This window comes from Bufo gargarizans, chromosome 7 (assembly GCF_014858855.1).
Source record: "Bufo gargarizans isolate SCDJY-AF-19 chromosome 7, ASM1485885v1, whole genome shotgun sequence".
NCBI classification, from domain to species: Eukaryota; Metazoa; Chordata; class Amphibia; order Anura; family Bufonidae; genus Bufo; species Bufo gargarizans.
The window spans coordinates 126,657,047-126,671,924 of NC_058086.1; the positions used below are offsets into that span (position 1 = coordinate 126,657,047).

Consider the following 14,878-nt stretch of genomic DNA (forward strand, 5'->3'; position numbering starts at 1 on the left):
TTTGGACTTTTGGGAATCAATCGAGATACAGTGGGGTGTGATGACAGTAGTTGACAGAGTACAGATCAATGTAATCTGTAAGGTGGAAACTAAAATAAAAAATACGAATATTCGTAAATTGAATTTTACGAAGTTCGAAATATTCGCGAATATGGTGCTATACTATATGAATGCACATGCACAGGCCTTTGCCTCTGTTCTGGGGACAAGTGTAGATATTCGCATGTGCGCTAATAAAATCGCCTTACGAAGATTCGCAACTCAATTCACTAATGTATGAATGCAAAGCCCTTTGCCTCTGTTCTGGGACAAGTGCCGATATTCGCATGTGCGCTAATAAAATCGCCTTACGAAGATTCGCGCCTCAATCACTTTCTAGGCAATGTGAGTAAGATCTGAGCTTTTGGACCTTTGGGAAACAATCAATTATATGTGTACTGTAATTTTGTGAAAAAAAAAAAAAAAGAATATTCGTTTTTACGAATATATAGCACTATATTCGAAATATTCGCGAAATCGCGAAGTTGCGATATTCGCGAAAAAAATTCGCTTTTCGAATATTCGCGCTCAACACTATTGGTCAGTAGGGCCAAAAACAGGCTGGTCACTTAGGCCTCGTCCACACTTCCCTTTTTCATGAACACATTCGGTCCGCCTTTTTTTCAGACAGCATACTGATCCATTTATGTCAGTACACATCTCTGTGATTTTCTCTGGTGCATATGTCTGCAAAAAAATCCACGGATGCATTCACTACTTTCATCCATGCCCTGGACTGCACACTTCCATTGAAATCTCTGGGTCCATAAAAATCACGTACACAAAATGGATGGCATCGTGGTGTATCTGTTTTTCATATATATATAAAATTCGGAGGGAGGGACACATTTCCCCCTAAAAAAATTGTTAAAATAAATCAATATATTATCATTAGAGATGAGCGAATCGAAGTTGACGAAGTGGAATTCGATCCAAATTTCAGGAAGAATTCGATTTGCAACAAATGCGAATTTCCTCGCGCTTCATGGTAACGAATAGCATTTCTCCTAAAATGTCTGCTGCACGTGTGCATGTCCGAGGGGTGATTCGCAAAGGAATGCACGGCCGAGTGTGCGTGCATCTTATGCGCTACGTCGACAACTGGCAGGTAAAGCACCTGTGCACAAATTCAAAGTGGATTAGGGATTTGCTGCACAGGTGCTAATGAGTAGGATCATCACATGACCTATGAAGTTCTGACAAGCAGCAGTCTGTAATTGGCCAGCAGGTGTTTAAAAGGTGATCTCTCTGGCTGATCAATGCTCACTGTTGTCTCTACAACCTGGGAGTATGCTGGTTCATATTCACTAAGTTTGATCCATGCATGAACTCTGTGTATCTTCATCTAGTTAATGCCTCTGGAAACCTTGTCTCTGCTCTACAGTTGCACCGTGTATGGCAATGGATCGGACCCTGGATACTTCACCATCTCATCCTTAGGTACCTGGTTTCATGGACTCTTCTGTATGAACTTTAGCCTGGTCTGGCTTTTCTCTGACGTTTCTCCACAGAGGTTATTATTTGGACTACGTTATTTCTGTATGATTTCTGGCTTGGACTTTACTACTGTGTTTTCAATAAATCCACGTTTGTTCAAATCTTTGCCTGATTGATTGGGGTTCTGCAGCATTACAGAACAGTGAGCCCCAACTTCCAGTTATCATGGATCGTATCCAACAGCAGCTAGTGGAATCGACCGGAGCAGCAAACCTCTTGGTCCAGTGACCCTTTCTATCAAGTTCTATGCACTACTATGATGTACTGCGGCGAAGTGTGTACTTACTGCAGACACAATTCCCGCTTTTTTGATGCAGTATATCAGATATATGTCTACTCACTCTTGTTTTAATTGAATTGGATGTACATCCCACATATTGGAGATTACACGCTGTACATGTGATAAGATAAACGGCATATTCTGTATTACAATTTAGATATGACTTGATGATATAAATCTTCTTAGTAGAGGTGTTAATTTTACCCATTAGCATGTGATTGCAGCAAATACATTTATTCTGACCGCATTTATAGTTGCCTTTATGTTTTAACCAGGTTGGTTTTATAATAGGGCGTTCACGGAACAAACTCGGGCTGAGCATTTGACCTAGATTGGGTGCTTTGTGGGCTATTCATCTTATTCCATCTCCCACTGTTATACTCCAATCTCTGTCAAAGTTCAGAACAGGCAAGTGCCGTTTTATAATTTTACATATATCCCGGTATTCCTCACTATATTGTGTAATGAAAGTTGCTTCCATCCCATGCTGTTCCTTTTGTTTCTTTGATGTCTCATTAGTCAAAACTAGGGAGCATCTATCTAGAGGAATGTGCAGTATATTTTCTCAGGCATAATCTCTGTTGATGCTCTCTGCCTCCAATAGAAAGGTATCCCTGCCAGAGCAGTTCCGTTTCGCCCTAATTAATTCCCCCTTGGGTATATTATGCGTGACATGAGGTGGATGGCAAGATGTTGCCAGAAGTGTAGTATTACCTGCCATCTCCTTTCTATACATTATGGAGCATACTCTTGAATTTAAATCATCACCTGTCAACCTGAGATCCAAAAAGGAGATAGTACTGACATCAAAATGTAGGCTAAAGGAGAGGGAGGTTAAGCAACTAGTGAGGTCGTTTTTAAAAGCTGATATATGTGAAATATCATCTGCCCAAACAGCAAGTCATTAATATATCTTCCATACCATTTAATGGCATGGAAATAAGGGTTAGCATCAACAAACAGGAACTGTTTTTCCCACCACGCCATGTAGATGTTAGCTATAGATGGTGAGAATTTTGCTCCCATCGATACTCCAGATGTTATGTTTCATAAGAAAATCTACAGACATACAAATAAATTCCTGGAGTATCGATGTATAGTTACTGTACACCTGAAGGGCTATTATGGCTTGATCATGTGGTATATTGGTATATAAGGAGACTACATCCCCAGTAATCCAAATATAACTACTATTCCACTGAAAATCAGTGAAGGATTGCAAGACCCTTCTGGTGTCTTTGATATAACCAGGGATAGATGGAACAAGGGGTTGGAGGAGGGAGTCCACCCAATCACAGAATCTCTCCGAATAAGCACTGATACCGGCGACAATTGGTCTCCTAAATGGTGAGAATCCCTCTTAGGGTCCGAAACGCATAGATTGTGCACCATTGTCCTGTGTATGGAAATTTTACTGCTGGACTAAAATATTACTTTTTAGAAGCTGGACCTTTCACTTATTTTCATTCTAGAAATCTAGTGTAGCATACTAGGTGCTCGCTCTATTGCTCTCTTTCATTCACCCAAAACAAATCACAAGAGATTTGTTAGAATCCAAACCTTTTTGGAAATTTGTGACTTATTCCGCATCCATAAAATTGATTAGTTCATCTCTAATCTAAAACAATAAATGATACTTACTTCCAGAGAAGCACCTTGGATACTTAAATTTCCCATCATAACATTCGAGCACCAAAGCTGCGTTAGTCGGTCGTCTAAATCCTGACATGCAAACAACACTTATTTCTGTGCCATGTTTATAATTTTTGTCAGGAATAGTTTTTTGGTCATTAGATGAAAGTAGCTGAATGTTATGTCTAGTGAGATCTTCTGGGGAGATTTTACATGGACCTGAAAGAAGGTTAAAATGGAAAAAGTTTTTATTTTATTTGTTCTGTTACAACATATTCTCTGCATTTTCAAATGTCTAAGTTTTATACTTACTGTAACATACTGGTAGTTTACTCCACAGACCATTCTCACATTTAACCTTCATAGCAAGATTTATCACATATCCTTCATCGCAGTCAAATTCCACATATGAGCCGGAGTCATAACTGGCCTGTTCTGTTTTAACGAACCCATTAAGGATTTCTGGAGCCTTGCAACTTTCTAAAAGGAAATAATTAAATGATTGTCAGAACTTGTCATAACTCAGTCAAAGAAAAGGGGCATTGCTCTTGTAATGATTCATAATTATACTTAACAGATTGAAAATGTTAGTTTGAATGCATGCTCTAAAGCAAGGTATGATACAGGCAAATTTCTAATAATATTTGACGATGAAACTTTTTTTGATACCGCAGACTCTGCGTTGGACTGGCTGGATCGGAACAATGGGGGGGGGGGGGCAGGAGTGGTCTTAAGTGAGAGATCTGTACAGTTTGTGGCAGACCAGGAAGTGTGGGGGGATATGGGATGGGTTGCGATGCGTCTCCTTGGATAGGGGGGGGGGGGGGGGGTTAGGTAAACTTATAGTGTGGGAAGCAGTTGGTTTGTATGATGTCAGCTAGAATTATCACCTGGAAAGTTAGAGGTCTGGGGGATAAGAGTAAAATATTGGCGGTGTTTGATCAGGTACAAAGACAGCTACCAGCTACTGTCTGTTTGTTTGAGACACACAATACACAAGAGTCGGTTGTGCAACTCGGCAGGGGACGGGCAACTCAGACTTATCACTCCACCTTTACTAGTTATTCTAGAGGTGTTACAGTCCTAAGTATTGATTTTGTCTGTGAGGCATCCTCTATCGACAAGCAAGGAAGATTTGTTTTTTTATATAGGAAACTCTATGGTAGATTGTGCATTTTGGCTTTTATTTATATACCTCCCCCTTTTTCTGTACATGTACTCAACTGTCTAACTACCTTTGCAGATCAGTGGCCTGAAAACCTCTCGTTAATCACTGGAGACTTTAATTGTGTTATGAATCCAGAAATGGATAGAATCTCCATGGGGGTATTCCCACTCCAGCACAAGGCTCCCCTGTGGCACATTATTGCCAGGAAAATAGGATACGTGGATGTATGGGGATGGGTTGGAGAGGGGGGAAAAAGTATATTCTTGTGGGGGCGTGGCTTGGCCGCTGAGAGGAATGGCCGCTTGATCTCTCAGCTCCTGCACCTCAGCGATTACAGAGGAGCTTCCCAGCGCTTCGGCTACCGCCATCTCCACACTCTTACCAGCGACAGGACTGGATACCTCCCAGGACACTATGGGGAAGTCTAAAAGGCAGCTTCCGAGGTTGCAGAGCGGTAGTTTGGACGGTTTCTTTGAGCGGGGCCCGGCTAAAGATGGCGCAGGTTCCCGCGGCGCACTTACCTCGTCTCCTGTGGGCAGCGCATCGCCGAACAGCGTCTCCAGGTCTCCGTCACCTCCACCGGGGCCTGACGTCTTCTCGTTGACAGAGGCTGAATTCCCCTCACTCCCGCCGACCCCAAGTGATCTGGGGACCCCGGACAACGCGGCTACACAAAATGGCACTGCAGCTAGCCGCGCTGTGATCTCGCCTTCCGGCAGCCCTCAGAAGCAGAGGCCGCGCCTGGATCCGTCATGTTCTCCTGAGGTTAGTGAGGGGCCATGGAAGCAGACGGTGGAGAACCCAGCAGTTATCCCTATAATTGCATACCAGACCTCTGATAAGCCTCTGTGTGAGGACTCCATTAAAAATATGCTCCTGGCTTTACACCAGTCCTTGCGTTCGGACATGGAGGGGCTCATTAACCCTTTAGCGGCCAAGGTTAAAGAATCTGCAGAAAAGATTCAACATGTGGAGAGTAAGATGGCTGATTTTGCTGTTTCACAGAATAACATTATTGATGCCCACAATGACATGGCGGACGAAATGGAGGCCATTAAGAGCAAATTGGCAGATCTGGAGGATCGTTCCAGAAGGAACAATGTTAAATTCAGAGGTATTCCAGAAGATGTAGCACCTCGGGATTTACAGCCCTATCTTAAGGGCCTCATTAAAGCGCTGCTTCCGAAAATCCCTGTCCCGGACATGATAATTGACAGGGCTCATAGGATCCCAAAACCGCCGCATCTCGGGGCGGATGTCCCAAGAGACACGCTAGCCAGGATCCATTTCTTCCATACTAAAGAGGCCTTAATGATGGCGGCTAGGAACTGCGACAAACTCCCTGCTCCTTTCCAGACAGTCAGGCTTTTTGCGGATCTTTCTATGGCGACGCTGAGACAAAGGAGGGAATTACAGCCAATCACCCTTGCACTTAGGGATAACGATATCCAGTATAAATGGGGCTATCCGCAGAAACTGCTGATCCGGAAAGATGGGAAAACTCATGTGGTGAAAGCGGTTGATGAGGGAAAGGAGCTGTTACAGTCTTGGGACATCTCTCTTCAGCTGGAGAGGAGAGGGACTCGCAATTGAGACACTTGGTTGTCTGCGGTGTAGCGCAGAATTGCTGATCTTCTTTTGGGTCCGATGACGAAGATTCCACCTACAGGAACTATTTGCCATTCCTGCCCTGGATTATCTGCGGCTAGGAGGAGTGGAGCTACCTCTTGCACTGTTCATATGGGATCTGATTACTAATCCTTTCTGTTTAGGTGCTGTCTATCTGTTTGCGCACTTAACATAGTTCAGGATCCTCTCAGCCTCACCAGTGGACTTACGCCGCCTATATTGCACGGACGGATTGACCGTCTGGAGTTGAGTTATTTATCCCCTCCCGGTTGTTTTTACTACCCCTTTAGACTCCTCACTGACTCGCTGCTCAGAGTATATGCTTGCGGCCACTTTACATCTTGCTTACTTTCAGGCGATTGTTCTTTGTTGTTGTAGTTGATTAATACTTATTAGTCTGTCTGGTCGCACAGGACTTGGTTCCTCTCCTCACTCACATGGGCCTCAAAATCCTATCACTTAATGCTAAGGGACTTAACTGTCCACAGAAAAGATCCTATGTTTGGAGAGAGGCAACCAATGCTGGAGCGGACCTTGTTTGCATCCAGGAGACCCACCTACTGCAGGAAGATGCTAAACGTATTCATAATCGATTTTTCCCTCATATATTGCATTCTCATTTTAGTAGGAAATCCAGGGGAGTGTTCATAGCTGTCAAGAGTTCAGTGGCCTTTACTACCATTTCCTCGAAAGTGGACTCCAATGGCCGTTACATCATTCTGGTATGTTCTATTAATAACATCACATATACCATAGTCAATGTTTATGCACCTAATGATCGCCAGACATCCTTCCTGCGAAAACTGCTGAAACAGTTGAATTCCGTGAAACGAGGGAAGGTAATTGTCTGTGGAGATTTTAATTTGGTGATGGATCGGTCGTTGGACTCCACTAGCTTAACCCGGCGTTCAGGGAGCGATGTTGCCTCTCTGTTGCACACGGAAGGCCTCATTGACGTATGGAGGGCTCAGCATAGTATGGAGAGGGATTACACCTTCTTTTCCGCTCCTCACCTCTCTTACTCACGCATTGATATGTTTTTTGTAGATCAAGCTACCTTAATGCATACCAAATCTACGGATATTGGACTTATCCGGTGGTCGGACCATGCCCCCATAACTTTGACTCTGGAGGACTTGTTCCAATTCCCGAGCGCTCCCATATGGCGTAATGACACGTTTCTATTCTCTAATCCAGAAACTATTAAGGAGCTGTCTGATGAACTGCGAGAGTTTTTCTCCATCAATGACGGATCTGTTACGGATACATATATTCTGTGGCAGACGCATAAGGCGTTCATTAGGGGCTCCTTGATTAGACTGAAATGCAAGCTGAGGAAAATTAAGGAGAAGGAAATTTCTCAGCTGCTCAAATCAGTCGCAGAGCTAGAGAGCCGGAATAAGGCATCCCCTACGGCCCATATAACTTCCCTACTGAAGATAGAGAGGGATAAACTGTGTAGTTTGATGTCATGTGATTATTCGAGATCTCTGCTTAGACTGAAGTCGAGATATTATGCCCAGGGAAACAGAGCTGGCAAGCTGTTGGCGAATCAACTTAAGGCTCAGCAAACTAAGTCAAAAATCCCGTTTCTTATCCACCCATGCTCTAAAGCAAAATTATTGGATCCTAGAGATATTGCGGAACAGTTTCGCTCTTACTACCATAGCCTATACAATCTCAAAGATACGGTTGTCTTGCCTGACAGTTACCCAGAGTTGGTGGATAGTTTCCTGACTCAGTCTGAATTGCCTACCCTCTCCCCTGACCAGCTTCACTCATTGAATGCCCCTCTTACATCCATAGAACTCCAAAAGATTATAGGGAATCTCCCATTAGGCAAGTCCCCTGGCCCGGATGGCTTGTCGAATGAATACTACAAGCATTTCCTCCCTGTGCTGTCCCCTCATTTCCTCGATATGTTTAACCGTGCTCTTGAAGGGACCCCGTTCCCGTCAGAGATGCTTACAGCCCTTATAGTCACACTGCCAAAGCCTGGAAAATCCCCTGATATCCCTCAAAACTTTAGACCGATTTCGCTATTGAATTCGGACATCAAAATCTTCGCCAAGTTGATAGCCAGCAGATTGTCAGCCATACTCCCTTCCCTGATTAAGGATGACCAAACAGGGTTTGTTAAGGGCCGTATATCTTCAGACAACACTAGAAGGTTGATTAACCTATTTGATTATGCTGAACAAAATACCCTTCCAATGGTGGCGGTGACTCTAGACGCTGAGAAGGCGTTCGACCGGCTACATTGGTCGTTCGCATTCTCGGTTCTTGGTAAAATGGGCTTTCAAGGTAGCATATTGAACGCTTTCTACAGTTTATACGCATCCCCAATGGCTAAGGTGTGGGTTAATGGGGTGCTGTCTGCCCCTTTCAAGATTACCAATGGGTCGCGCCAGGGATGCCCTTTATCACCCCTCCTGTTCATCCTGGCTTTGGAACCCTTAGCTCAACACATTAGGAAATCTACCCTCATTAGTGGCATGGATGTTGGAGGAAGAGATCATAGAATATCGCTATATGCTGACGACATTATCCTCACCCTGTCAAGTCCCCTTCAGTCACTAAGCTCAGCCTTTGACATAATAGCACATTTTGGCACACTCTCTTACTATAAGATTAATAATTCTAAGTCCCAAGCCCTGTTACTCAATATCCCCCAACGGGAGGCTGAGGTGTTAAAGTCCCGATTTCCCCTGGACTGGCAGGAGGTGGAACTTCCGTACTTGGGAATCAAGCTGACATACCCCTGCTCTCATTTACTTAAGCGGAACTATGAGCCCCTCCTTGATACTATGTCGTCTGATTTCTCTCAATATTCCATGAAGGAGGTATCATGGGTCGGTAGGGTGGCTGCATTTCAGATGATGACACTGCCTAAACTGATCTATGTATTCAGAGCCCTCCCGATTCCGGTCCCCGATGCATTCTTTCGAAAAGCACAGGCAATAGTGTCCAAATACATTTGGAAGTCGTCCAAACCCAGAATTGCCCAAAAACAGCTTTTCTTACGGAAAAAGGCCGGGGGGTTGGGACTGCCATGCATTAGGGATTACCATAGCGCTATCAGTCTGTCACTTGCTAGGGAATGGTGGGACAAACAATGTAGTAAAGCTTGGCACCAAATTGAGTCTCACTCACTCAAAAAGGGCTCTCTAAGAGACCTGTTGATCGGCATATTGTGGAATGGGAAGGTTCCTGAAGCCTCTTTACAGACGGTGCGACATGTAGGAAGGGTCTGGTCACACTTTCACACTGCGAACGCTGACTCTACTGATGCCCTCCTCCCTCACTTGGACATTCATTCCTTGGAGTGGATTTTGGGAGATATTAGTCTCCGTGGTTGGCATGCTCAAGGGATTGAGAGGGTATCTCAGCTCCTAGGTTCTGGAAAGGTTCTCCCGTTCACCTCTATCCAACAGATGTTCCAACTTCCGGCTAGGGAGGTCTTCAATTATCTCAGGGTTAAACATTTATTAGCATCCATCATCGCGAAGCCCCCTCCCACTCATACGGGGATCCTACAACTTTATTGCTCCCGGGGTTTGCTGAAAAAAGGGGCAACAGGACGTATATATGAGTATATGGGGGAAAAGTCAACATTTGTAAAATCCAATCCATTCCAGAAATGGGAGCGAGAGTTGGGCACCACATACTCTGGAGAAGATTGGTCCTCTGCAGTGGGATTCTTGACTTCTAATTTTAGGTGTGTCACCCATTATGAGGCTGGCGTTAAAACTTTATTGAACTGGTACTTCACACCCCAAAGGTTGCATATCATATATCCTACATCCTCTCCCTCGTGTTGGAGGGGTTGTGGAAATGTGGGTTCTCTGTTACATGTTCTGTGGGCATGCCCGGTTATCAATGATTTCTGGAAGCAGGTATTTGCATTGCTGGGGGAAATATCAGGTCAAGACGTCCTCCCCTCCCCGGAGCTTGCTCTTTTGTTCGTGGGCATTCGGCGCTTGTGCCCGACGTATAGGCCCATAATGGGGCACATCTTACTCAGCGCTAAACTGGTTATAACCCGCCATTGGAAGAAAGTGAGTCCTCCAGATATCCTGGAGGTGGTGACTGAGCTGAACACTACATGCCGGTATGAGAGGATGATTCCATCTTCGATGCTCTCCCCTGTGAAATTCAAACATACCTGGAGCCCCTGGATGGCTCACTCGAGGTTTTTCTAGGTAATCGGCCTTCAAACCTGTGGCCCTTAAGTGGGGAATGGTCATAATTAAATACAATGCCTTTGGTCAGGTCCCTCCTGCAGTTGAGCCTTCTGAGCAGACAGACTTGTGTTCAATATCTGTTATTTTTGCTTTGTATGTTCTATTGCTGATTTAAACTTAATGTAAGATACGTGTATTCCATAATAATGGAAACTTTCTTTATGGCACTATCAATGTCTCAGGTGGCTGCGTCCACCTCGAATGGTTTATGCAATGACGTGTACTGCTGACCATATTTTGAAAAATTCTCAATAAAAATGTTGAACTTTAAAAGTATATTCTTGTATAAGTAAATATGGAAACTCAATGTCAAGGATAGACCTGGCCATGATAAATAAAAATTATCTGAGATGTATAAAATCCATGAAATGCGAGACCAGATCGGTATCAGATCATGTTCCCCTTGTTATTGAACTAACCATGGACGGTAACAAATATAAAGCAAGACTTCCATTTAAATTGAATTCTCATTGGATTTCTATAATGTAGAATCATAAATTGCTGAAACAGGAGATAGTATGTTTTGGGATACATTTAAGGCCTTTATGAGAGGAATTTTTATCAGAAACATTTCAAATTTAAAAAAAGAGAAACGATAAGAAGGAAAAATAGTTGAAAGAAGCAACATTAGTAGCTATGGAGGAGTTTATTGCTAATAAAACAGCGGGAAATAAGGAAAATATGCAGAATACTAGTCAGGTGTATGCTGATTTCCTTCTGAAAAAGGCTCAGCAGAGACTTTTCATTAAGGGACAAAAATACTTCTCAGAAGGGGGTAGACCAGGGAAACTCTTGGCGAGGGTGATCTCCAATCAAGACAAAAAAAAAACATAGCTAGAATTCGATCCTCAGAGGATATAATTATGGAAGAACTTGACGCTATAAAGGAAACCTTCTTGAAACATTTTGCTGAATTATATAACACAGATAAGGATATACTAGATAAAAAGATGAATTCATATTTGGACTCTATTTCTTTCCCAAGTCTTGCAGACATACAGAGGGAGATTCTTAAACTAGATCTCTTCCTAGAGGAGTTAGAGGCTGCATTGAAGGCCTGTGTGGGAAATTCTTACCCTTGGTTAGATGGATTTCCGTATGAATTGTACTGTAAATATGGGGAGGTTATTCTTCCCCACCTTTTAAGGGTGTTTACAAGATCAATCAAGGAGGGTAGACTCCCAGAAGACAGAAGCTGTAATAACATTAATACTGAAAAAGGGGAAGGACCCACTAGCTATGGGGTGATATAGGCCTATTTCTTTATTAAATACAGATCTGAAGCTACTCTCAAAAATTCTGGCTATCTGGTTATCCAATGTCATTACAGCAATTATACACCGCGATCAAAATGGGTTTATTCCTAATAAGGGTATGCATTATAACCTGCATCGTCTCTTTGTTAATATGCAGTCTTCCCGGGGGATCTCACGGTCTATCCTGTCGCTGGACGCATCTAAAGCGTTTGACACAGTGCAGTGGGGATTCCTATAGAAAGCTCTGGGAAGGATGGGATTTATTCATATGATCAAGCCCTAGGGCAAGATTTAATATAAATGGGAGCTTGACGGAGAGTTTTCCGTTGAGTAGGAGTACCCATCATGGTTGCCGCCTCTCTCCATTGCTATTTGATATATACATGGAGCCCCTTGCTGCCAAAGTTAGGCAGGACCCCAGGATTAGGGTACTTTCACACTAGCGTTTTTCTTTTCCGGCATAGAGTTCCGTCACAGGGGCTCTATACCGGAAAAGAACTGATCAGGCATATCCCCATGCATTCTGAATGGAGAGTAATCCGTTCAGTTTGCATCAGGATGTCTTCAGTTCAGTCGTTTTGACTGATCAGGCAAAAGAGAAAACCGTAGCATGCTACGGTTTTTTCTCCGGCGAAAAAAACTGAAGACATGCCTGAACGCCGGATCCGGCATTTTTTCCCATAGGAATGTATTAGCGCCGGATCCGGCATTCAGAATACCGGAATGCCGGATCCGTCGTTCCGGCATGCGCATGCGCAGATCGGTAAAAATGCGAAAAATGTACAAGACGGATCCGTCGGTCCGCATGATAAGCGGAGAGACGGATCCGTCCTTGCAATGCATTTGTGAGACGGATCCGCATCCGGATCCGTCTCACAAATGCTTTCAGGCAGCAGCAGATCGGCGGATCCGGCGGCCAGTTCCGACGACGGAACTGCCCGCCGGATCACACTGCCGCAAGTGTGAAAGTAGCCTTAAAGGGTTTAGAATACTGGGACCAGACGACCTTATTTCTTTATACGCCGAACATGTTTTGTTTTTTATAGACCACACTAACACCGTACTTCCCAAACTTCCCCAGATAGGTAATATACTTTTGGGTCAGTTTCGGGTTTCAATATTAACTGGTCTAAAACAATTCTTATGCCGGTAGATAGACCTGCAAATTGAGGTCAAAGGTGATGGTGTGGCTTTGACTTCTCTTATCCAGAGCTGAGCAAATATCCCTGGTAAAAATGGTGATATTACCCCAACTCCTCTATATTGTCACGGGGCGCCGGCAGAGCTCTTACTCTCCGCAGCGCCGGCGGCGCCCCGCCTCAGTACAGGAGCAAGGACGCGTGCAGCAGCCTTGTCTCCTAGGTGATGGGGGGCGGGACGGACCCGGCCGCGCACGTCTCCTCAGCGTCTTTGGTTCCCCAGCAACCAGATTAAGCCTGAGCACCAAGCTGAGCACTCGGTGCTCAGCCATTTGCAGCAGGGTGAGTCATTTGATGCTGGCCACGTCACATGACCCCTGCTAGTCAGGCAGCCTGCTGGCCACAGGTTGCCTGTTATTTAGGTTCCATCTGTGATTTTGTATGACCTGGCATACTTACCTTCTGTTGATTTCCTGACAATCCTCTGCCTGCTCCTTGTGTACTTTGCTGCTCTCCTGGTATTCTGACCCCGGCTTCCTCCTGACGATCCTCTGCTGACTCATTTGGTACTTCACGACTCTCCTGGTATTTATGAATAGTCTCCTGAGTATTCTCTGCTTGCTCCATTTGTACTTCATTGCTCTCCTGGTATTGACTTGGTCCGTTTACGTCTGGTCTGTCCTCACTGCACTTATTCCACGCTAGGGATTGCCATCCAGTTGTCCCCTGTCATTAGGACTTGAGAGGCAAGTAGGCAGGGCCAGGGGTGAGGGTGGAGCGCAGTGGTCACTTCCCTCCCCCCTGTGTGTTTACGCGAACGTTATAGAATAACAGGCCCTACCAAACCACTGTATCATGAATCCTCTGGTGACCCTGACAGATCACGTTTCTAACCTGATGCACATGGTGCAGGAGCTAGGGGAAAAGCTCTGTTCTTTTGAGTTAGGACAAGGCTCTTCCACTCCTCGCGCCTCCAGTCCGCATATGGAGCCAGAGATTAAGCTTCCAGAACCCTTCTCTGGAGACCAGAGGAAGTTTCATCCTTTTAAGGAGAATTGTAAACTTTATTTCCGTTTGCGCCCCTTGTCCTCCGGCTCTGAGAGTCAACGCGTGGGCATTGTAATTTCCCGATTACAGGGTGATCTCCCGGAGTGGGTGTTCTCTTTACCAGCTGACGCCAGTTGTTTAGCATCAGTAGAGTTTTTTTTTCAGGCCCTGGGTACCCTGTATGATGAACCGGACAGGGCCCTGGTAGCCGAGACTGCTCTTAAGGCACTGTTTCGGGGCGATCAACCTGCGGAGGAGTATTGCACCCAATTTAGAAGGTGGTGTGTTCCCTCAGGTTGTAATGAACCAGCCCTTAAGAGTCAGTTCAGGTCAGGTTTGTCTGATAACTCACAAGAAGGTCTTTCAGGTTATCAGCTTCTAGAGACTCTAGAGGAGAGGATGACCCTAGCTGTTCGACTCGACCATTGGGTTAGAGAGAGACGACAGGAACGACCGTTCTCTTCTCAGGTGGTGGTCCAGCCTGAGGTCTGTCCCAGGAACGGAGCTGAGGTCTCTTCTGAAGAACCCATGCAGGTCGGCATGACCCAAGGGGATCTGCGCCGCAGACGTGGAGTTTGTTTTTACTGCAGAGATCCTGACCATTGGATTAACCAGTGTCCTAAGAAGATACTCTCCGTCAAATCTCCCAAGGCAAGGTAACCCAAAGACCAGGTACACCCTGATATTTAGTGATGGACGAACATCGGCCGGGACGGTTTGCGAACGCGATCAAATGTTCGCGAACCGCAAGTTCGCGGCAGGCCCCATTCACTTTAAAGGCCGGCGAACCTGGAATACCTTCAGGTCATATTTTCAGCCACCAAATACTTACTAGAAGTGCACAAATAGTCCCACAACATGGACAGTGACATAACTGATGTATTATTCGAATTTGCGATCTCCATTCAGTATTTTTTTTAATGTGAAATATCGGCAATGTAATTTTC

General features: G+C 44.7%; 1 protein-coding gene across 1 annotated transcript in view; it reads right to left on the reverse strand.

The window, feature by feature from the left end:
- Positions 1 to 14,878, reverse strand: part of LOC122943121 (complement factor H-related protein 5-like) — a 379,577-nt gene that overhangs the window by 43,763 nt on the left and 320,936 nt on the right. The window contains exons 9-10 of the mRNA XM_044300588.1: positions 3,761 to 3,928; positions 3,458 to 3,667 (exon numbers count right to left, since the gene is read on the reverse strand). Coding sequence (XP_044156523.1) covers positions 3,458 to 3,667; positions 3,761 to 3,928 — 378 coding nt within the window. The remainder of the gene's footprint in view (positions 1 to 3,457; positions 3,668 to 3,760; positions 3,929 to 14,878) is intronic.